General features: G+C 38.1%; 1 protein-coding gene across 14 annotated transcripts in view; it reads left to right on the forward strand.

Annotated features, from left to right (window-relative positions):
- Positions 1 to 25,959, forward strand: part of NRXN3 (neurexin 3) — a gene marked incomplete at both ends in the record, with an annotated part of 1,617,361 nt that overhangs the window by 710,104 nt on the left and 881,298 nt on the right. For all 14 annotated transcript variants that reach the window (XM_080707448.1, XM_080707461.1, XM_080707458.1 and 11 more), the window contains one exon: positions 22,881 to 23,000. In XM_080707448.1, the coding sequence (XP_080563574.1) occupies positions 22,881 to 23,000 (120 nt within the window). The remainder of the gene's footprint in view (positions 1 to 22,880; positions 23,001 to 25,959) is intronic.

A 25,959-nucleotide genomic window follows, 5' to 3' on the forward strand; every position in this document is an offset into this window, starting at 1 on the left:
ATTATTATTAATGTTACCTTAATGTTAGTCTACTTAAATCTTTTTTAAATAGATGGCATGAACAGCTGTAGATAACTGCAGGGTTTAGAAATTTTGGCAGCTTCCTCACAATTGTTTATTCTCGTTAAGCTTAAAACTCTTCAAGTTCCTGCTGGGTTAAAAGATATAGACCTATGTCAGCAGAAGAGACAGGTAGGCATTAACAAGGGACAAAACTAGCAGGGTGAAAAGCCAGGCTTTCCCTGCCTCAGTGGATGGTTTCACACACATGAAGTAACCATCATAAAATGCAATAAAATTGATTAACATGAAAAGTCACATTCCAGGCACTTACTAAGTGACACACAAATGGTTTTGTAGAGCTTTGCTAAAATTTTGAAAAGTTCAGTTAGCAGTGCCTGTACACAAATATAATATGGTATGTTAGGAAGGAATAGCCTAACAGGCGTTTATGGAGTGCCTATTGTATCCCCAGCTCAGTGAATAAGAAAACATACCTTCAAGTCTGGTAGGGGAAGCAGATGTGGAAACACATTTTAAAGCATAAAGTGCTATTGCTGCACCAAAAGGGGAAAAGAATTCATAAACTAACACATGGATGAAAGAAGGAGGGGGAATTTAAGATACTTATTCTACCGTGGAGTTAGCTCTGCAGATGAGGATCCTGAAGCTCAAGGAAGGTATGTAAGTTAACTAAGGCACCCAACACCTTAGGGGGAGCCAGCATTACAACCAAAGCTCATTCTCTAGCGCTCTTTATCATACCTGTCTTTGTTGGTGGCAGAAAGAAATGCACAGTGAGACATACCCAGTCTGGCTTTATCTACCTGCTCATAGCAAGAAATCCTAGCAGTTTTCTTGTATATGTAGTCATAAAGCTAGCTCCATGACTTACAGTGCTTGAAATTTTCTTTAAATTTGTTACAGAAAATTAATTTGAAATTTGGGCACTCATATAACTATAATTTAAATATAAATAGGAAAAAGGCATTTGGATGACCTTTAAGTAGCAAAAGGAAAATATTTTCCTAAGCAAGATGAAGGTCATGGGATGATAGGTTTTGTCAGTAAGAATTTTGTAGACAGAGTTTTGACTTTTCTTCTCTCACTGATTCACAACTTGAATTATCTTTATAGAAGTGTCCAGTACAAGGCAGAATTGGTTAACTCTTGAGATTTGTCAAATTATTTGGATATCAAACTAAAGAGGGTTCATTCAAACAAGCTGAAACCTTGGGTTATGAAGTGGAATTTGGGGAGTGAGTTGGCCGGTGAAAAAATGGCATAAAGAATCATTATCACCTGGATGCCTAAGAGACTAATATATATCCTTCCATAAATTAGTGATGGTCTCTGTCCTTAGAAGGTCAAATAAGAAAATAAGGACAAAAACAAAACAAAACCAAAAACAATTCACATCCAGTAATCATAGAACTTGGTGGATATTAAGAAAGTAAAGCAGATGGTGTTGATGAGAGAAGAAGTGGAGATAAGAAACAAGTATTTATTGAGCACCCACTGCATGCTTCTGTGGCATGAGTTCTAATGGTCTTATTTCATGGGTGGAGGCCCTGTGAATCAGATGTTCAGGGTAAGTGCTTTACTTGGAGGGGCAGAAGTGGAACTAGAATACCAGTTCATAGCTCAACTCCGAGAAAACTTCTTTCTACTTTAGAACATGCTGTCTTGTTTAAAAGAAAATCCCAAAGGAGCTGGTGTTAAACTACAAATCCAAGGAGGAGAGGAACTTTAATACCGCAATTAGGAGACTATCTCAGAAACAATGTGGTCTAAGAGAAAATTCTTGGAAGCAGAATGAGATCGTGATGCTGAAAGCCAAGGAAACCATTTACTATAAGGAAGAGTGTGAACTTGGGAACTAGGCAGAAATGGGGAAGGCAGACTCTACGACACTAGTTGGAGGAGAAATTTAAAGCTAGGACCTGGTTCAGGTTGCAGTCAATAATTATTTTTTCTTTCTCTCTCTCTCTCTCTCTCTCTCTCTCTCTCTCTCTCTCTCTCTCTTTTTTTAGGTACTCAGGATTGAAGCCAAGGGCATTCTAACACCAAGCTATACCCTCAGCCCTATTTTTTTTTCTTTATTTTTAAACAGGGTCTCACTGAGTTGCAGAAGACCTCACTAAATAGCTAAGGCTGGCTGCAAAATTGCAATCCTCCTATCTCAGCATCCCAAGTACTGGTATTACAAGTGTGTGCCACCACGCCCGGCAATAATATTTCTGAACTCCTCTTTTTCTGACTTAGGTGCTGGGAAACAAAAGATAGGTAAATCTCCATCCTCAAAGAGATGACATTTTTGTTCCCTTAGATTTTAACCCAGGATCTACCAAGAAGTGATCTTATTTTTATGTTTGATCTGGAAGAGTTCTAAAGGAGGATTAATCCAGATGACGCTTAATAGATGACTAAAGTCACCACTATGGGATCAGAATTTGATTGCAATGGATAAAATATTCCAAGGTTACTAGATGATACCAAAACTGTAGAAAGGATGCTTTGGCCATCAAGTGTAAGACAGAGAAGAGGTGAACGATGATGTTGACTGTAGGATAAAAAAAAAAGAAAAGGAAAGGAAATGTCCATGTTTGTGATATATGGCTGAGAAGTAGTATTTGGATTTAGTTACTTAAGTATGCTGTGGGACCCAGATAGGTGTACATGGAACATATGCTATTAGTTCTTAACTCCCAGCTATACCTCCCTATTAGTTAGGAGAATGGAAGAGGTATTGTCTTGCATGTTTCTTATATCCTTGTATTTTATTGTCAAATGGTGTAGAAACAAAATTAAAGAGTTGTTAAGTGAATCAATTAAAAATTTTTTGGCTGGGCGTGGTGATGCAAGCTTGTAATTCCAGCATTCTGGAGGTGGAGACTGGTGGAGACGAATCTCCATTCGTGAACAGTCTCAGCTACTTAGTGAGGCTTTTGGCAACTCAGTGAGACCCTGTTTCAAAAATAAAAACAATAAAAATAGGGCTAGGGAAATAGCTCCGAGGTAAAATGCCCCTGGGTTCCATCCCCAGTACCGAAAAAAAAAAAAAAAATTGGAGTTCCTTCTGTGTGCCAGTAAGAGTTCTAATTTTGCAATGTGTTATACTGAGCATTAAACGCAGTGGTATTCTACTTCCATGCTACACCACTAGTCAATTTTAATTTTTATTTTTATGTATTTTTTCTCCTCAATTGCTGAGACTGGCCTTGAGCCTTCAATCCTCCTGCTTTAGCCTCTTGCCTGTTGTTTAAGGATTATACCACCACACCATGCGGTTGTATAAATATGAGATATCAACATATTTTCCTTGGAGTTGAAATCTAAGTATAAGGCAGGAAGATAGATCTCAGTCAAATCCAATACTTGTAGTTTAAATTTGGCATATAATATTTTAAACACTTTTATTGATGTGATTTTTTGTGGTCCTGGGGATAGAACCCAGGGTCTTTCTACCTTCAGGCTACATTCCCAGACCTATTTTTATTTTATTTGGAAACAGAGTCTCAATAAGTTGCTGAGAGCCTCACTAAGTAGCTGAGGTTGGCTTTGAACCTGTGCAAACCTCCTGTCTCAGCCTCCCAAGTACAGAGATTATAAGTGTGTATCACCACGCCCAGCTGATGTGATATTTTTGATTCATACTATCTGTTTCTCCTTGATCTGACCCTGCCCAGTACGTATCTCTGTTAAGGCAGGTTTAATTTTTTACTGAAACAGTGAAATTGCTTTTCTTTCTCCATTACTAGACTGCGTGTTTCCTTTGAGAAGGAATCGTGCCATTCTTTTTGACCTCCTGACACTTAAAACAGAAATAGCTCAAAGGTCAATAAATATTTGACTGAAAGAAAAAGAATAAATGGAGGACTTATTTTTATAGTTATTGTAGTTTATAAAATCAGTTCAAATGTAATCCAAGATAATAAAACAATTTGACAATTTTATATGCATTTTGTGTAAAACAGTCCTGCAAAAGGACACAATCCGTGGACTTCTTTACCTAACTCTGACAAGTGGGCCTGTAGTCATTTGACAAGCATTTTTTCTGAGCATTTACTCTCTGACAGGCAATGTACTAAATATTAAGAATGGCCTTAAACTATTTTAAAATATGTATTGTTGACATTGTAATGTGTTTGTTGAGACACACTGAAACCTGTGAGATTGGTCTGTGATCATTTTATGCTCTCAAGGAGTTCACTACTCTGAACTTAACTATAGTTGTTTCTTCAAGTGCTGTTTTGGAAAAGAACACAGGAGGGCACCAGAGAACAAGAAAACACACACACACACACACACACACACACACACACACACACACACACACACACACACACTAAACTACCTCAAAACAGTAACATTAAACCCCAAACAAAACACGGAAGCTCTGGCTCTCAAATAGAGACCTTGCTAAATTTATCATCACCCAGCAGGCTATTTCTCTTAGGTCTTATTCTTTAAATGCCACGAGCTACTTTTTAAACACAAGAGCTTTCTAGACTCTCATTAGAAAAAAAAAACTTGTCATATTCTATGCATATTCAGGCATTCTATGGATATTCAGACAGATACACATGCATGAACAGCAGGAACATTTGTAAAGAGTGCCCAGGGAGTGGCCTCACATACATGATCTTCTAACATAGACTCTCTAACTGACTGACTAACTGATTCTTTTTCAAGAAGACAAAAAAACCCCACCACCAACAACACTCAGAGCACCCCCCCTCAAGTCGTACCCAAGGATACTACTGCTCCTCTAATCATTCTAGTGTATAGCACCTGGGGGTATCATGAATTTGAGAATCTAATCCATGCCAGTCTAAAATATTTTAAGGTCTTTTTATTGGGCCGGGCACAGAACTCTTTTCTGGAGAGGAAGCCAGTCCCTTGTTCATAAACCACTGCACCTCTAATTTGCCTACTTATTTGATGTCTTTAGTCCCCCCAGCTTCTGTGGTAGTAAAGACCCAGTGAGATTAATCATTAGCTTTCTTTCTTTTTTTTTTTTTTTGGCTCAAATAGACACATGTGAGGGGTGAGTCAATCACTGCATCTTTGAGACAACAATATTTTTTAATTTGTGGCACTGTTCTATGACTAAAATTTGAAAATTGCAAAATGTGGTGTCTATGACATCACAGGGTCAGCTCCTGATGTCACTGAGAGGCTGTGGTGGTTTTTAGGTGATAGTGATCAGTGAACACACAATTCTTTCGATTCAAAAGATGGTTGACATGTACGTATGAATACATGCAGCCAGAATCTGTTGCTGCTGACTTTAGAATTCTGTGTATACATTTATGATTATCTTCTGGCCATTTGTGTGCATAGTCCACTAACATCTTGAACTTAGAATGTTTAAAATAGAGCTCATTGTGATTCTTTCCAAATCTACCTCCTCTCTGTTTTATCTAGTCAGTGGCTGAAGACAGACCTGGGTTGCCTGGGGAGGAGCCAGAGGAAGCCATGATAAGACTTGAGGAAACTTTTATGGGTGATAGACCCAGTCCTCATTTTTATTTTGGTGATGATTTTATGTGTCTATTTATATGTCCAAATTTATCAGATTGTATACTTTAAATATGGAAATACATCACATGCAATTATAACCCATTATAAAAAAAAGACATTATGAGACAGGTGTCTCATAGGCACTGCTTCAGTGCCCTGATTACTTGAGCCTTGATAGTGAGGTCACTGAAGCTGTTTCTTAGAATCTGGAACTCACTGGTTCCTTATTAAAGGCACAGGAGGGCTGGACATGATTATCTTCAAGGGACCTTCTAGATGTCCAGAGTTCTTTGGATCTCCATTTTTATTTTGTAGCACTGGGAATTGAACTTTGGGACATTCTATTTCTGAGTTACAACCCCAGCCCTATTTTATTTTTATTTTGAAACAGGGTCTTGCTAGGCTAATGAGAGTCTCACTACTTACTTAGGCTGTCCTCAAACCTGTGATCATCCTGTCTCTGCCTCTCAAATACTGGGATTACAGGTGTGCGCCACCAGGCCTGGTGTATTTTCATTTTAAAGGCCTATTTTACAAATGTTTTGGTGCTACCTACATTTATGCTACCTATATTTATGCAAACAGTATTAATGACATGTAAATTTACTAATCGTGCCCCTGCAGTAGATGATGGTTCTACTGCTAAAGCATGCATCTTTCCTTGCATCCCTCTTTGAAACATCAGGAACATATCTAGTAAAATATGCCTTTATAGTAGCAAAGAAATAGGGCTGCTCAATTTTATTATTTGTGAAAATTACCCTTCTATATTGCACATGAGGTGATCTGAATTCCCAAATTGGTGTTCTGCATTTCAAAATCTAACAATAATAGGTTATTCTTTGTTTGGTTAAATGATCTTAATTTTTAAAACTAAGGAAGAGAAAAATTAGAATAAAAACATGACTTATGAAAATAGGACCTAATTAGAAGAGAGGGTATCACTGGGAAGGTTTCTACTTCTGACATGTAAAAGACACTGACTTCACACATTGGCCTTAGGGTTGAGTTCACCGGTACAAAAATTGTACAAGCTGTTTAAGGCATGCCAGAGCTTGTGACTGAACAAGCTTCCCTTGAGAGGAGAATTTGCTGGAGTTTCTACAAAAGCTAACTATATAGAATGCAAAAGACCCAAATGTTAGCCTTGCTAGTCTTTAGGGAAGTTTCCTAAGCAATATACCAGCACTGTTATTTTACTTAAAGAGATATGTTCTGAATACTGGCATCAACCGGGGACTGAAGATACAAGAAAAACACAGTTACATTTAGACAAGCAATTACTATTGGCATCCAGGTAAAGCTGCTAGAATAGCTGTGAGTTGCTGATATTAATTTACATGAATTTGAACATGGAAAGGGCAAATGTAGAAGAGAGTCTGTGTGAGATACCTTCCCTATGTTAACATATTTATCCCTCGCCATACGCCAGAGAAAAGTGATCATTATTCTTACCAGTTTGCAATTTGGAGAGACTGAGGCTGAGAGATTTAGTTATTTGTTCAGGGACACATAGCTAATACCTACTGGAGCAGGAATTCGAAGCCAGGTCTGGCTCTTTCAAAACCCTGTCGTCCCTCTCAGACCCTTCTGGTGCTCTACTGATTGCAAGGCATTTCAGTTATACTTCAGTGATTTTCTTCACCTGGTGTGTTTAATGTGCTGGTTTCCATTGCCTGCTGGCCTTCATGAGAGATTATGAAACTTTTGTAATCCTAGTGGCCCGTTATCTCTGCAAGCTCTCCAGACACTATCAAAGCACCAGGAAGGGTGAAAAATTCTCGGTGAATGTGAAAAAAAATTCAACCTTTCTTTGTTTGATATCAGTATTTATTTTTTCCTCTAGGCAGTTTTTTTTTTTGCATTGACTTTATAGAGTTTTGGAAGTTCAGTTTATTTTAGTTTAACAGCAAATGATTCAGTTCTCTCTTATGTTTTCTTCTTTATGTGCCTAGATTATCTAGGACCTATCTAAACTTGCTTTGTAAAATGTATGTTGCATATCCTTGGCTAGACAGGGCCACCAGGAGTCAGTCTCTGGCAGAATTTTTATCACTTAAATATATTTTCATAAATCAGTAATAATAACAAGTAGTGCTCATCTGTTGGGCACCTACTGGGTAGGATGCTGCATGGAATTTGTCTTTCTGGCCCTAAGGAAACTGGATCAGGTCCCAACACTGAATAGATGATAGCTAGGATTGTGCTTCTCTAGAACCATATATAGGCTCAAACAGAATATTAAGTGTCATAAGCTCATTATCTCCATGTTTCCATGTTAGAATATATTGGCTGATTCACAATTAAACTTCAAATGCTTGTGTGTGTGTGTGTGTGTGTGTGTGTGTGTGTAGAGTAATTACTATGTCTAGACCTTGAACTGCAAAAGATAGGCACAGTACTTGGCCTCATGGAGTTCTTAGCCAGCTTCATCTCCAAATTAAGGGGAAGTAGGTTATTGAGACCAGGATGAACCACCTTGCATCTCAATGTCCCCCAGACATTGAGTTCCCGCAGACTTTAGTGAATTCAGCCAGTGTGAACTCCCTGCACAATAAAATATCTCATATATATATATAAATTTCCCCTCCCTTTTCAACTTAAGGATCCTCATAGAACACCCTGGCATCTTCCTGCTGCCTCACACACCCAGCCCTTGTTTTCATATAGCCTGAGTATCTGTTGAAAAAGTATCTCTAATTCCTATACCAGATTGCTTTTCCAGCCTGCATTTTTGCTTGTTAAAGCATCACTGATAACATAGACACCTTCTGAAGCCTTTCCCCAAATGCATATATTCATTGGGAATCCAGCAGTCAGCATCACTATATCATCTTTGGGACTATTTATTTATCCTCTGAATTGGACAGGAATACTATTTTAATGATTGAATTCTCCAAGACCAACAATTAGTCAAAGAAAGGAGATGTCATTCTGAGTCTTAGAAAATCTAAGAAGCTTACTTCTGGACCTGAGAGTAGAGAGAAATGTCTCATGTTCTAACCACAGTGGACAAATGATGGGTTGGGGGTAATAGTTACTGAAGGGCAGTGAGTAGCAATAGAGCATGGGAGAGCAGAATACAGGGTCTGAGCTTGCCAAAGATGAGAAAACCCAATGGGATACCCAAAACCCTTTTGTTCCAGTGTGGAATCACCACACACACTTCAAACATTTTCCAGGTGCCTCCCAACCCCTCAACACTCCTTCCTCCTTCCCCAACAACTAGCTAATCACCAACCTTCAGCCTTCCAATGTCCTCTTGCTCTTCATCCATCCTGATCTCACTAATGGCCATCTGCACCTCTGATTCTAACTTGTCCCTGTCATTATGCAGAGTCTCTCACCCTCGCTGTTGGACCTGCAGTGGGTGATACAGAGTTGGAGAACCTCTGTGCCCACATGTCAGTCATGGAAGACTTAGAAAATAGCAATAACATTTCACTGAATTATACACTTGAAATGCTTTTCTTTCCACATAGGACTGAGACCTAGAAGTCTCCCAAATATACTAGAATGATGGGAAAGTAGTCCCAGTAAACATATAAAAGGAAGCAAAAATGAATACAATATACCAAGGGGATGACCTCAAGTAAGATACTGGAGAAGGGAGAGCAAGTTTTGAAAATAAAAGATGTCTACAAAATAACCTGGAAAATATTTAAAGATAAGAAAACAAGGTTGAAGCAAAAATAGACAGGCTAACAAAAGAAAAATCAAACAACAAATTAGAGTTAATGTCATATGATGGGCAATTCAATGAACAAGTGTACATGAAGAGAAAAACAGAGGCTAGGACTTGGGGTTAAGATGAAATTAAATCATGAATGAAGAGGCAGGAGCAAGAGGATGGAGGCTCTGCCTCAAAGTAAAAAGATACAGGAAAACCCATAAGAGAGTAGTGACATTAGTGATGGGAATGGTTGGGGAATTTCAGTGATGATACAGAGGATTTGGAAGTATTCACTGAACTCTGAAGAGTGTAACTAAATAAAGGAGCAGAGGGAATGCCCAGCTGCTAAACAGTTGTTGGGGAATGTTAGAAGGGCAGAAGAGATCAATGCCCAGCAGCAAAATTGCAGGCAGAGTGTCTGCCAATGTGAATGAAGAGAACAAGCCAAGAAGAGGAGAAATGTCAAGATGAGGGCTTCTGTGAGTGAGCAGAACTTGAAGATGCCTAAAGGAAAGAGCTAACAATAATATCTGCAGGCAAAAGAAATGGCAAATGATTGTGAAAGATTCCAAAAAATGGTGAAGAAAAGGAAATGAGAGGAGAATTTAATTTTGGACAGAATGAGGGAATTCTTACTTCCATAATGGCAGGAAAGCTTTGGGTATGGTTTATGGATGTGAGGTAGGGATTTCATTCATTCATTCAATGAGCATAACCTGAGTACAGAGATGTAGAGGTGGGAGTTTTGGACCCAGATTTCAAGCTACTTTCACTGGAGTTTGGGATCTGGATGCCTAAGGAATCAGTTTACTAAATAATCAGTTTATAAATCAGGTGGCATGCTGATGAGGGAGTTAAGGGTGAGAATATGAAAAATGTTGCTAAGATGTCAAAAGTTTTTCATGAGTTGTAGCCTGGGTTTGGAGGAAGTGGAGAACAGAGATTAAAGGGGAACCAAGATTGTTCAAGAGTGGAATTCCAGAAGAATCGAGCTTGGGAAGCTTGAGTAAATGGAATGGAGCCTGATAAAACCCTTGACTTATTTTCTTCTGGAATGTAAATTGAGACTATCTAGAAGTGAAATTTTCACTTCTGGCTCTATAAAACAAAGGATTATAAAAACCTCTGGTAGAACCATAGGCAACAGTTTACAATATGGAGTCCTTGAGAAGGAGTTAGAACCACAATCTATATTATATGCTCATGGGGAATTTCTTCTAAGGTATGAGGCCTTAAATTTACTTCAGTAAAATAAAGGATTCTTTTTCCATATTCCCAAAGTGTGATCTGAGAATCACTCCATAGGGGGTGAAATAGTGTTCCCTAAATACGTATTCGTGTATACATGGAACCTCAGGGTATGATCTTATTTGGAAGTAGGGTCTTTGGAAATATAATTAGTTAAAATCAGCCCACACTGTATTAGAATAAGCCCTAAATTGAATGACTGATGTCCTTATTAGACGAGGTCACAGGGAGAAGGAAACCAGGTAAAGGCAGAGGTAGAGATTGGAGTGATGTGGCTACAGCTAAAAAGCACAGGAGATTGTCAGTAGATTGAAAAGCTAGAAAGAGTGAGCCTGGCTGGTGGCTCAGGGATTACAGAATCCCAGTACTTTTGTGAGGAGTACTTGTGAGGCTGAAACAGGAGGATTGCAGACTCGAGGACAGCTTTAGCAATGTAGCAAGACTCTCAGCAACCTAGAAAGACTTCAAGACAGAAAAATTTAAAAAGGTATGAAGGGATAGCTCAGATGTAGAATGCCCAAGTTCAATACCCAATACACCCCCCCAATAAAAAAGAAGGAAGGCACCATCCTTCACTCCAGTCTCTATGACCCTGCTGACCCCTTGATTTCACACTTTCATCCTCCTCAATTGTCAGAGAATAGTTTTCTGTTGTCATAAGCCTCCCAGTTTATGTCACTTTACTGCAGCAACCCCGAGAAACTACACATACTGCATCAGGAATATGTGGTATCTCATTAAAATGGCATTTCATAGAGTCCATTCCAGATCTTCTGAGTCAGACTCCCTGAGACTGGCCCTCTAGAACCCAAGCTGTGAACACTATCTGGATGTGCTTTTTTAGAAATGTAAATTGTGAAAACCATTATCCTAGATGACTCCATGAGAGTTCTGGAAACGCTGAAAGATATTCTGTGTTTATAGACGACACCCCCCTCGCATGAGTAAACTGTGTTACACGCCACACTTTTCTATCTCTACCTACAGAGGACTTAATTTTGTTAAAGTAGAATAGTATAGTAACTAAATTACAGAGCATTGTAGCACACACGTGTAATCCCAGTTCATGGGAGGCTGAGACAGGATGATCACAGATTTGAAACTAGCCTCAGCAATTTAGAGATATGCTGTTTCAAAATAAAAAATAAAATAGGGTTGGTGTATATCTCAGAGGTAGAATGTTCCTAGATCCAATCCCTAGTCACACACACACACACACACACACATTTTAAAAAGTAACCAGATTATTTCCAAGGTACTTATTTACAGATATTTTGTGTTCTGAAAGTATTTTGAAGATAAAAACCTTAAGAGCTTTATTTTTCCAGAGGATTTACCTCTGATCATTTTGAAAAATAAGGAGGTTTTTCTTAATCTGTTTTTCCCCTGTCATTTTCTCTGTAGGTTCCTCTTTTCTCACAGTGCATTTTGCCTTATTTTTATCTGCCTTTATTCATCATCTATACATTCAGAAATTAAAGTAATATCCATTGACTACATTGATTGAATAATTTTATGATCTTTATTCTTCTGTATGTCATGTGCAGAGTATTCTGATGTGAGGTTTAACCTTTGTGTCTTTTAGCCATCCTTGGTATATCTCTAAGCTGATAGAGAACATATAGTATTACAGTTAAGGGCAAAGCAGAACTGGACTGTCCAAGTTCAAATCGCAACATTTACTAGTTTTGTGATCTTGGACAATTGATTGGACTTCTTTCTGCTTAGTTTTCTTCAAGTGAAAAATGTGGATATTGGTATGACTTATGTATCTGTTAGTTTGGTTTAATTATGCTGCAGTGAAAAAATAGCTCCATGTAATCCCAGTAACTTGAAGAAGCATAGCTTTATTTTTCACCCACATTAATATTTACCATGATTCTGCTGCAGTGTTGCTTTATGTCCTCTTCCTTTCTGATCCCTGGCTGAAGAAGCAGCTCCAGTCTACCCCATTCTGGATTTATAACAAAGGGAAAAGGGGCTCTTATAGATTATAAGTGACCCAGGACTTTTGTGTTCACATTTTCTTGACTATGAAACAAGTCACAGAAAATGCTTAATGTAATGGGATAGGAAATATCCTCTAGAAAAGATGGGCCTATTATAAAGGGATATCAAATATTGTCAAAATGTAGCGCAAACAACTACGGCTATCTTATAGAATTAATGTGAGTAATAAACAAGTTAACTTATCTAAAGCACTCAGAAAGATATCTAGCACCCAGTGACTTAGAAGGCCATATCTCTTAGCTTCTGTATAATAAAAATATCATTTTTTAACAGGGTCTAATACAAGTATGAGAATCCATTGTGTATCTGTGAGAGAGTTTTATTAGTAGCTGAGGAGGATACAGAAGTACATAGCTTGGTCCATGCCATGTGGTTATAATGGAATCCTGAATCAGCAATTCAAAGAGAAAAGTAGTCAGTGACTCAGATTTTCATATGGACTAGGTGTCCCACTGGCAGGGTACCTAGCAAGCACTTTTCTAGTCTTTGCTTCACACAGTTGGTTTTTGAGTGACTTCTCTAGTTCTGTGAGCTCTTTGAGAGTAGTCATATGTCTCTTTAATGCTTGCACACCCAGAACCTTTCACGTATACACACAGAGTAGCTCCTACATGGTTTTTTTTTTTTTGTGTGTGTGTGTGGTGCTTTGGATCAAACCCCAGGGCCTTGCACATTTTAAGCACATGCTCTTCCACTGAACAACATCCTCAGCCAACCCCTGAACTGTGTGTGTGTGTGTGTGTGTGTGTGTGTGTGTGCATGCACTACTAAGGATTATACTTCTGATAGAACCCTGAAGCATTCTACTTCTGAGCTATACCCACAGCCCTATTTTATTAATTCTGAAACAGGGTCTCATTAAGTTCCTGAAGGTCTTGCTAAATTGCTGAGATTGGCCTTGAAACTACAATCCTCCTATCTTATCCTCTGAAGTAGTGAGATTATGGGCTTGCACCACAATGCCTGGTTTACTCCTGATCTATTCAGTCAGCCTGGATGTAGGTTGATGATTTATCCCTATTTAATAAGCATAGTTTCCTTTTGCTTGATGATCCTGCCTTAGGAATTGAGGGTACATGGGTAATGCAGTCAGTGGTGGAACTTTACTTCCGTGCTCTGCTCACACTGTTACAAAGACAGCACAGGGAAATGAGTTACAGTCACCCTTGCAAAGGTAGCTCGTTTGTACGCCTTGCCCATGGCCACACATTTGGAGTGTTGAATTTCAGTCTTATTTAAGGGGAGACAAATACATTTGAAATAAAATAGTTGTGATTTAGTTTAGTTGTTGCTCTGTTTTAATTTTTCCTCTCTGTGCTTGTCTCGTAAGCTTTATTTTAGTGGGCACTATAAAGAGGTGATATTTCTAGTGAGACAGAAAGCTATAATTTCTCATGCTTTCAAACCTACAAACATATTATTTTAGGAAGATGAAAGATCATATTAGTAAACTAGGATCAGAATAGCATAATATTTCTGCTAATCTAGCCTCCTGGAGATACTAGTTGCCTAGACCAAATGTTAAGAGGATAAAAGAGTCTATGTAGGTGATAAGACCATTTTCTGCAGCAACTGCCTCTGTCCACAGTGGGTGATCAGCTAGTGTCAACAAGCTCATAAACCTATAGGCCTTGCAATTACTATTCCAAAGAGGTAGGCTGAAAATATCTCCCATTTTAACCTTCAATTTAGTAGTTTCTGTTGTGGAAAGGAGACGTTAACATGGAGATTTATCGGGGATTGCCATCCTCACAGAACTCTTTGTCTTGAGATAGTCTTAAAATCCATTGACTGTATATTTGCATGTAAGATACAGCTCCCCATTTGGAATGTGGTAATTGTTTGGAAACATACAACGCCTGGAGGGACATGGGTATTGAGGCCATACATCTTGGCATCTATCGCGAATGGGCCTAGGCTATTTAAAAATCATGATTTCACCTTCTCAGAAGTCCTTCATGCTTCACAGTGGAGGGCTGTGTGATTGTCCTCAGAGACTGAGGCACTTTTTCACAACCTCAGAAGTGGATCAATGTTCGGTAATTTCTAACCATAGCTCCTCTGTGTGCTTTGTGAATGTTAATAGGAGACTATTTCTCCAGTGGGCTTCAAGTAGCTAGTATATAGATTACAGGAAACATGTATCCTTGATTTTGTTCCACAATTTAATGGCTGTGACCTTGGACAAGTCACTTAACCTTTTTGAATCTCCTCCTGGGGCTGGAGGTGTAGCTTAGTGGTAGAATACTTTCTCACTGTGCACTAGGCCCTGGGTTCAGTCTCCAACGCTACCCATACAATAACCATATCCATGGAATCCTAGGCAGCTGATGTAACTAGGGTTATTATAATCTTTGAGCTCATGTATGAGGGAAATGGATGATATATAAATTGCCTTAGTTTGATTTTCCTTCTAAGCAGAACCTGGGACAAAGACTTGGGTCATAGATGTATTTGAGAGTGAACCCCAAAAGCAGAAGTGGAGAAGGATGAAGAGTAAGAAGTTCAGTAAGATACCTAGATGTGCCTGTCCATTGACCATTGAAAAGTTTCCACCACAAACACCATGGGTGAGGAAGCCGAGGGCCTCCCAGGATTATGTGCCTGAAGCACAGGGAATTGTGATACTTAGCCATTATCTCTGTCCCTTCACCCTTTGACAGCTCCCCTGGAGATAATTACCCCTGATCTTGCTTCTTGGTTGCTCTTTTATGCAGGCAGGGCAGTGCCCTGACTTCAGACAGGGTCCACAACTTGGCCCTGCTTCTGGTGATAGACCACTAGACTCTGCCTGAGCTCACAATTACTCTCATCTGCTGCCATGGCTGAAATCTGAGGTTAGATGAGGGGACATTATGCCAGGAACTAAAAATGTCTGCTGCAAGTATATACAAATATGGTGATATTTTAAGACCTTCGTGTTCATTTTGAACATACACTTTTAACTTCTTTTGGCTTTATTAATAGGCCCCATATGTTAGGTCTATATCCTAGACTTGAAGAATATATAAAAAGTCCTAAGTCCTACTCTCTACTAACACCCCAAAACTAGATTTTCTGTTTAATATTAATAGTATTCTTCAATTTCCTCAATGTCCTTTCCCTAGCTTCACCTTCCTCCTCCCCATATCCCTGGACTGGACAACCCATGTTTTTAAACATGGAGAAGTTGTGTGAACCTCAATTAGAATTTTATTATGGGATGGTACAGGGGAAGGTTCTAGGACATGTCCTAGTTAGAATAGCTTTCCCTTAATCTCTTTCAGTTTCTAAATCTATCTTTAGTGCTAATAAAATCATAGAAAGACCACAGATGAGATATTACATCTCAAATAATCAGATAGGACAAATTTATATCATAAAATGTGTGATTATACATGATAAAAGTGAGAAACATTCCTGTATCTTATGTTAAAATTCTTTTTTATAAACAGGGATAGGAACAATAGCCACAAAGCTTCTTTCTGTCTATTTCTGAAAAATTGCCCCCATCTCTTGAAAAGTGGCTTCATAGAGAGAGATTATCACAAGAAATCTTGAGGCTATCCTCAGCAAACCACTACTGAGCATGCTGTAAAATTTTGGCCTAACGCAGAGGCTTGGCAGTAAATTGAGGGCAAGATTCCTTCTCATCTTTTGTGGAAACATTTGTTCCTTTAGAAATATATCTCCTCAGACTCATTCCATTTCAAAATTGAGATGCTCTATCCTCCTAGCCATGATAAATTGGTTAGTTTTATATTGTTATCAAAATTTGGAGATCCTATGGAACAGGCTGCCAGTGTTTGGTTAATTCTAGGGGTGCTACTGCTTCAGTCTTGAGGCACGGGCTAGAGTCCATGAGAGAAAAAAAAGTAGGATATATGAAATAGAGAAAAGGAGGAAAAGGAGGGGAGAAGGAAGATAGCAACAACCTAATATCATCATCAGTAGACAACAGTGGCCGAAGGCAAAAATTAACACTGCTAGAAAAAACAGGTAAGCAGTGAACCCAGACTCACCTGTCTCAGCAGTAGGAGGCTGCCCAGAGCAGGTGCAAAACTGTGACTGATGTTGGATCGAAAGGATGCAATACGAGAAGTAAGTTTCCCTGGATAATAGGATCAATCGTGCCTTACATTTTATGGAATTATTCCCTCTCCAGTTAAGTTTGCCTATGTCAACTCTGGTTCTCAGACATGAATTTCTGTTTCTTCCTCTCCCAAACTTGCCTCCAAGTGCTACTGATTTTGCTTCCAAGTTACATCCCAAGTTTTATGCTTCCCATTTTTATTGCTACTCCTTAGTCTAATTCAGTTTCATCGCCTGCCTTTACAGCTTCCTAAAAGATTTCCTTGTTCACTTATTGTCTTCATTTGATCCAGTGTGCCCATAGAAGCCAGAATGATTTTTAAAACTTAAAGTAGGTCAGAGAATCCCCTTGCTTAAAACCTTTTTTATGGTTTGAACTGGGAATATTCCCCTATTTCTTATAGAGACAAGGCAGCCATATTGAGGGTGGGGCATGGTTGCTGAGGACGGGCACTTGGGGTGTGGCTTTGGGGTTATATATGGTCTCTGCTCCCTCTGCTTGCTCTCTTGCTTCTGACCACTATATAATGCAAGAGCAGAACCCTTGTGCTCTCTCTCTCACTGCTTCCTGTGGGAAAAATAAGGTAAGAAGTGAACCCAGACTCACTTGTCTCAGCAGTAGAAGCCCTGAGCTCCACAAGTATAGCCCAGCCTAACATGGACTGAAACTCTGAAATCTCCATAACTGTGAGTGAATAAGTTTTCCTTCATCTAAGTTGTGTGGTCAGGTTTTGGGGGTTACAGCAGGAAGAATACTGTCCAAAACAATTTTCCAAGAAGATTGTTCCTTTTTTAGTTCCTTTTAGGACAATATTTTTGTTTTATAGCAGGTTGTCTATGGCCTGCTGTGAAAGGACCTCTGCCTACATGACCAGTTTTCCTTCTGCCACCCTCTGCCTGGGGCGCAGGCTCCAATTGAAATGAACCTCTCTTTTTCCCTCTAATATGCAAAGCTCACTATGGGTTTGTGCTCTTGTCATCTCACAGCCTCTCTGGTATTTGCATAGTTGGCTTCACTCAAACATACTTCCTCAGAGAAGCCTTCTCTGACCACTATGCCACTTTATAGCTCTCCACCCAACCAGGCACTCAGGGCAAGAAGAGAGAAATCATCTTAGAAAGTCCTTTCAGGAATATTCTATAAAGTACCCATTCCCCTATTCCCACCTCCCACTCCCACCTACTATTCTTTGTCAAATTACCCTATTTTATTTTCCTTAGAGAACTCAACTATATCTAAATTTATGTCCTAGTCTTAATTTGTGTATTATACTTCAAACTGCCTTGCCCTATACTAGACTGTAAACCTTCTAAGAGCAGAGACCTTTCCTCTTTTACCATTTAATCTTCCATGCCCAGGCCTGGTCCCATCATTACACTCAATTTCCCTTTAGTAAATACAGGAATAAATGGTCTCCATAAAACTAGACATAGGTGAATACTAATGCTCTATTAGCCTTAGAACTGCCTATAAAAGGATGAGCCCTAAGGCAAGGGGTGGGCGGTGCATAGTTGAATATGTTATATGTGTCAGCTCAGTGGTGAATATTCTTATTCAGTAGTAGTGTTCTTTTGGTGAGATTTGTCTAGAAGCAGCATCTGTGGGAAGGGGCCTGTGCGTAGAGTGCATAGCTTCAGTCACTTGTTTTTTCCCACATCTCACTGGGAGACTTTGTGATAGAAGACTTATAGGGAGCTCTATGAGCCTTGCAATCCTCTAATAGAAAACACAACAGCTCTTTCTGAGACTCCAGTGAAAATGAGTTGATCTTGTTGAGGTCTTTTGCCAAACTGGCTTTAGAAATGATATGATTTAAAAATGTTTTTCTATTGAAAATGCATGCTTCAAAAATAAATTTGTATAGATAAATTTATAAGATTATCCAAACCACCTCAAAAATTTACTCAATATTTTCTGAGGTATGATTCCAAAGAAAACAACCAGAACTCAAAACTTTGTGGGCAGAAAATAAGATGCTCTTTTTCCATTTTCTTGTCCTTCTTCTCCTATAGTCCCATTCTTTTTCTTCTACAACCCTGCTTTTACTTGTCTGATCTATCTCTCTTGGGAGGATGCCTGATAAAAAATATAGTGCTATGGGCTTAACAAAATGCTCCTCACAGCTCAGCTATCCTAACTAAAGGTGCAGGTGGAACTGAAGGTAAGTGCTCTTTTTGTGAATATCTTTGGTGTTCTTTCAATCTAACACAGTCAGTCATTTTGAGTATCTATTCACCATATCACTTAGATATAAATTGTTTATGCATTATAGGAATTTTGATTTATTCATGTGAAAAATATTTTCAAAGAAAATCATGCTACTGTTCCTTTCTCCTTTTTGTACAAATAGAGAGATATTAAGGTAAGGCAAAATGATGATGGTACAGGTGCCCCTCCTGCCCACCCCAACCCTTCTCTCACCTCCATCCAAGTAAAAGAAAGTCTCCAAAAGTTCCATGGATACTTTTGGAAACAGCCTTTATGGAATATGGAAGGAATTTCTACTCCCTGCATATGAGCAAAACCATCTGGTTTAGTTGGTTTGGTTAGGTTTTAGAAAAATATTGACAAACAACTATATATCAGGGGTAACACAGTTTTGCTGCTTATCTTGCTCCTGGGGGGAATGATAAATCCACATAATATGAACAGTCTAATTTTTAAGTGTCAAAATAGGTTAAAACAAAATCCAAAATCCACCTTGTCGAGTTATATATCATTAGTAAGACTCAAATATAATGTTTACATATACCTCTATTTCCTATCTGCCCAAAAAGGGAAGACTGCTAATTTCTGAGTGTCATCATCCTCCAAGTCATCCACAATGATTTTTCTCTCAAAGTGAATTTTTCTTCTAATGTTTCATTTTGATTCAACTACTAGTTCTGGCTTCTTATAGAAATAGAACTTCCATAGGGTTACTGGAGGATAGGTCAAGAAAAAAATTCATTTATTGTATTGCATCTGGACCACCTTTTTCTTTAGCCCACATTCATCAGAGAACTTGACAATCTTTCATGAGACAAAACCTTCCCTCCAAGATATGGTGGTAAATGGGTTCGCAATGAGGCTGGATCAACTGGACCTTTGTGTAGAATTGTTTAAAGGATTCGTTAGGTTTCATTAAGGACTTTTTGATCTACAATAATAAATAATTCAACACTCTACGCCTACAAACTTCTGCATCCCAGAAACCATCACATGTGATTTTTACTTTTTTTATTAACTAGTGTAAGTGTAATTACCTGGGAAATTCAAGAATAGGGTGTCAAATATTTATTATTTTTCTCTATTGAGATACAACAGTGATGGTCTAAGCAGCCTAATAAATCAAAGAATTTTCTTTTGCCTTTACTTATAGCAAAGAACTCTTTATATTCATTGTTCCATTTCTGCTGGCTCATGGGCTTTTAGCTTGCATTTACCAGAGGAAATCTTCCCTTGACTATATTCTTCTGTTTTGCAAACATAAATGTGTGTGCTTCAGCGTTCAACATGTGTCTGCCTCTTCTATCACTATCACTCTAGGCATATGTCTGGGCCACAGTTAGCTTTGTTCCTTCTATTTGCCTAGGTTTTCAGCTACACTTAAAAAATCTCTTTTTCTCTGGTAGAAAAGTTGACCTTTGGCTTGATTAAGGATCAGTATCATTAATTCTTTACTTCTAGGGGTTGAGAGTTTTGTGGAAGTTCACTGAGATTTTTTTTATTTATTGCTTAAAGTTGAATACTAAATGATGTTGCCTACCATTTTAATGAGGTGGGTGTGAATCTTTTTATCCAGTCAATGAAATTGATTAGGGTTAGAGATACCAAATGTAACTAAATAGTAGGGCATGCAATATTTTCAATATTTTTTTTCAGGTTTTAGCCATCACATTCTAAAGTATTTAGAGTCAAATGAACTGTTAAATATTTGTGTTTAAATCTCACCACCATGAATATTTTCAATGTATAGGATATGTGAAGTACCCATGATATATTAGCAGCATTTAAAATACCTTGGGCTGATACAATGCTTGTTTTACAACTCTGTATCTAATATGCCAGTTGTATGGCAGTATCCCCAATCTTACTGTGTTTGTGTTAATCGTTCTCCCTCTTATCTTGTCCCCAATCATAAAAATTTAACAATGTGCAAAAATTTTCCAAAAGAACAGATGCCACCGTATAGAAGTTTTAAATAGCTTGTATCTGTAATAGTTCTGCCTCCACCACCAATATTCCCCACAGTCTTCTTTACTTTCTTCTTTCTTATTGAAGCATTTGCATATAGAATAAAGAAGATAAAAGCATAAAAACACAAAGGCAGATTTGTTTGTTCAAAGAACATCTGTTCTTGTTAAAAAAAGTAGCCACATGATGTAGTCTATTTTCTTTCAATGCCCTCTTAGTTTGCAGTTGTAAAGGCGACTGTTTACATCAATCTTAGACTTGAATGTAAGGAGATAATAAACAGAGTCATCTAATGAGTTGAAATGTAGGGACAATCCCACTTTGATATATAAATGTTAGGTATTAAAGGAAAATATGCTCACAAACTAAGAAGCTAAGAATTAATATAAAATGGGTTATTATAGAATTATTTTTCACCTAAGATTCCTTGAATGGTTTCATGGTGTCAGTACTCCCTTTAGGGGCATTGGGTCCACTATGTTTCTTTCACGGACTGCTTAGGATTCTTATTGATTAGGGTTGCACTTGAGGTATGAGTATATCCTGAAGATTTTAAAATACAAAAAAATTAATTGCTGCATATATCATAATTAAAATGAAACCATTTCATCTTAGAAGTCTGTTAATTTTTCAAGAGACTTTCTTCCAACTAATACCCTAACTCTTATAACCCACAGAAATAGGGATACTAATTGCTTATAATTAAAAAGTACAGTTTAAAATTACTTAGAGATTTCTATCCAGGATATAGCAATTTTCTTTCCTGGACAGTATATACTATCTTCAGGTTTTTTTTTTTTTGCAATAAAAAAAGGGGAAAGTAGCTAGTGAAAGATCACAATAAAGTTTCTAATGTTACTTAGATAAAAATGTATTGACCTTAGTGATTATCAAATAAAAACTATATATATATATATATATATATTCATTATTCAGAACATGCTAATTAAAGCATTTACTGTGTGCATGGTCCTGTGCACCAGGGTATGGGGAAGCCAAGTACTCAGTTGGCTGAAGTATCTCAGATGCATTACATCTAGAGGGATATATGAGCCACTTACATATTTGATTATTTTAAGTCATTTTCAGAGACAGGGCTTTCCAGATGTTGGTTGATTAATCTAGAAAAATGCTATCAGTGTCCTTTTGCAAAGGCACAACTATACAATTAGAAAGAAGAAATTTGGTCTAAGTCTTCTGGTTCTATGCAGTCTTTAATTTTAAATGTACATCTTAGTTCAATGATAACACACATCTTGGGTAACATGACAGCTTTTCCCCTTGCTAACTGGATCATTTTAATGCCTCAGTTTCTCCCTATCTTTCTGTCTTTTTCACTTAAACACCCTTATTCCATGTTGCTCCCGATCCTTCATAGAGTATGTTTAAATTTCACCTTGATCATATTAAACATGGATCTCTTGAGATGACTTAGCTTCTTTCCTTCTTTATTGGCACTTTATACAAAATATTCTTTTGATCTAAAGACATTCATCTTTGGAATTTCAAGTTATTTTGTCTTTTAACTCTTTGGATCTCTTTGGAGGATGATGGACAATGATAAGTCTGGGGGCCCACACATTCCCTTCAGGAGCTTTATGGATAAAAGGGCTTAAAGCCTGGCATCATGTCTCTGAGGTTTACTATTGTGATTTCTACTGTCACTGAATGCTGACACCACCATGGGTTAATAGCAATGTCAAGTTAAGGTAGCATATGTTGCACAGTTCTCTTCTCATCCAATTGGTGGATATTCTCAAAAAGCCATACTGGTGTACTATGCCCAGGTAACCAAGTAATTCTTACAAGCAAGTATGATAAATTTTTTATCTTCAATAAATTCACTTGAATTCTAAGACTGACAGCTGACTCTTGATTTCTGTACATGTTCTCTTAGTGCCATTGACATGTAAAAGCCTTGTATTTGTAGATGAAGGAGGGCACTTACTTATTTGTTACTTTGTGATTATCCTTTATGTATTAATTGAGGCCTTTGCTTCTGGGGACTATTGTGGTAGATCCTATTGGATCCATGAAGGTAGGATGAGCTATCGGAGGGATAGAATTCCTTGACTATTACTGGGTGATGTGCTCCAGTGTGGCTTTTACAACCCTGATGCCATGAGCTGTACTTTGAGAATGGATTCTAACTTTGCCACTTACCGCCATCCTTAGGCAAAGGACCTGAGACCCTGTATGCGGGGCAGAAGCTCAACGACAACGAGTGGCACACTGTCCGGGTGGTGCGGAGAGGAAAAAGTCTTAAGTTGACTGTGGATGACGATGTGGCCGAAGGTGAGTGTAATTGTGATGAATTCTCTCTTTGCTGGCAGAGACTTCCCTACCATTCCATCTTCAAAACCTCTGTTTTGCTAAATAGAAGTTGCAAGTCACATTCTCTGTGGACAAGTTTAGGCAAGATTAAGAAAATAGTCTTCTTGTGTATTTTCATAGTTCTGTATTGTAGAATGGACACACTACTGCAACTATATCTTATGAGACTTTCTCCTTAGATACAGAGTGCATGGTAGGGTTCTACAGATCCTGCTGTTATTCAGTAATTTAAAATCATTTATCAATCATCTTCCATGTGTCAGTTCCTTCTCTTAGTAAATGAGTCCCTCTTTAGTTGGGGAAGATGGGCAATCTAGGAGAAATTAAATAGCTAGGACATATATAAAAAGAATATAAATAGCTATTTACATATAAAAATATAAATAGCTAGGACAGTGCATCAGACCTAGATAGTGCCTAATTAGGTTTGTTTAATTAACTATTCATTTACTCAATCATTGTTACATGATTTACTATCCTTTTTTTTAACCAAGCCCTGTTTTAGGAAGAACTGAGAATATGGTAATGTACAAGCAGGCAAATTTCCTGCTGGGTAAGATTTATATTTAGGAAGGAAATGAATCCATACACATGGACGAGTTCCACATAGCCCATGAGTATATCCTGAGAGCCTACTGTGTGTCCGCAGCATGCTAGAATTATAAAATTAAAAGGTAAAAACAGAGGCTACCTGTTTCCTCAAGAGTGAACCAAACTGGTAGGTTATATAGGACTCTGGTATTTGACCATTAGACAAGAATATATCAAGATATTCTGATTTGGATGGGTGAGATAATAATTTTCAATCAGAAGAGAAAGTATGAAGTTGGGGTAGAGAAATTAGAAGTGGTTTATGAGGATAGATCTTCACAAGAATTTGCTGGGTGGGTGTAATTGGTGAGGTGTGGGGTGAGGCGGGAGGACATGTTCAAGTGCCGTCTTACATGTTGCACTCTGTATGTCTACACTCCCATACTTTAGAGAAGTATAGAGTAGGCATATCATATTCTTATCCATATAACAAAAGAGAACTTAGGGCAGTAGCAGGTATTATGTGGAACACTGCTGGCATCTGATTTCAGCCCTGACATTAGCACTCTCCAGGATGTTGAGGAAGTTACCATTCCTGGGCCTTGTTATATGCAGTCAGGAACCTAAGCCATAGCTTAGTAGCTCTGCGGTGTCTTCTGTGAATAAGACAGCCAGGTTAGTCAGAAGCCTTGGGATTTAACACAATCACTGCCAGTAAATTGCTTTAAGCCTTTGGGACAGATACACTAAACTTTTTTTTTCCTTCATTTTTCTAATTTTCAAGCTTAAAAGTTCTCTTATTTCTAAGGCTCTTTCCAGAATAAGTGTTCTATGATTTCAGGTCCTGTAATTTAATTTTATATTCATGAGGCTGATTTTCTGCACTTCTAGAATTAGGAATTATAGTGAGGCATGCATGTGTGCAGGACTGTGTGTATATATATATATATATATATATATATATATATATATATATATGGACAGTCTGTGGATAGAGGAGAAACATCTAGCATATATCCATTTGGCATTAGGTACAATGTTAGAGGTCTCACACGTATCAGCTCCTTTAATCTTCTAAAATTTAACAGTGTCATGCAAAATCAGTGTTTTTATTATCATTTTGCAGGAGGGGAAGATAAACTTAGAGTTGTGTAGTTATTCCTAAAATCCATGGCATCATGGTACTACAACATCACACTGCTTTCTATATTTTATAACCAATCCTAAGAAAATAATTCATATTTCAGTGTAAGGGGGAAAATATAGCAGGTGGGGGTGAGGAGAGAATACATTTCAGGAGCTAGACTACAACACTAACTCTCTCCCCTCCTGAGAAACCAAGGCAAACAGAACCACATTGACTATGCAGTACTCGCTACAATGACCTATGAACATTATTACTTAGTAGTACAAGTATTATGACTAGTCTAGATGCCTGAAGGATAACTTCACTTTATGAAATGGACATTAAGAATGTGATGCAAAAGTGGGCGTAGTATTTAGAAAGTGCAGTCAACCTGCACAATCAGTTATTCAAGAAAGCACCATGAGGTATACGTGCAGACAAGGGGCCCACCAGCTCAGCTAAGTAATTCCAAGGAGTCAGAGGATGTTTTGAATAGTAGCCACTAGATGGCACCCTCACTCCAAGCTCTCCCAGCAGCACAGCCCTTTAATTTCCCTTGAAAAATGCCCTGCAAGTACCTGTATAAAGAACTGCAGAACTGAAGGTCCTGTAATTCCCTCTCTCAATCATTATTCTTTTGTGGAACATTTGGAATAAAGGTAATTGTAAATTGTACTTTCTGTCACCACGGATAATTAGAAAGCAGGGCTAGGCTGTGGAATGCCCAAATCATCCAGTAATTTGGTATTTGAAATTAAACTCTTTCACTTTGAGCCTTACCCTCTCCTTTGCTGCTGATGGAAGAAAGCAACCAGAAAGATAAAGAAATATGGGAGAGGAAAAGAGTTATTTTGCTTGTGAGCAAACCTTGGGTTGCTTTTTAACAGTGATAAGGGGTTTGGGAGTTTTAATTTTAGTTCATGGAAGTCATAAAATCAGGCAATGAAACTAAAATACTACTCCCCAGTCCCCAGGCTATTAAGTGGCGTCTTATTGGCTTATTTAGTAATCCTGTTCATGCTGCTTAAGGTCCCCGGTGTGCCAAATTTTCAACTAGTTTGTGGGAATGATGCAAAGAATAGGCCAGACTCATAAGAAATCAAAAGCAAAGAAAAAAAATATTCTCCAACCTGGTATTTTTCATTTATTATAGTATAATTGTATTCTTGGAAAAGTATTAAGTTCAGTTGACAGTTAATAAGGATTGATTGATCGATCAGGCTGGATTTCTATTATTATAGGTAAATTAAAAGAATACCTCAC

The sequence above is a fragment of the Muscardinus avellanarius genome (genome assembly GCF_963383645.1).
Source record: "Muscardinus avellanarius genome assembly, chromosome: 12".
NCBI lineage: Eukaryota > Metazoa > Chordata > Mammalia > Rodentia > Gliridae > Muscardinus > Muscardinus avellanarius.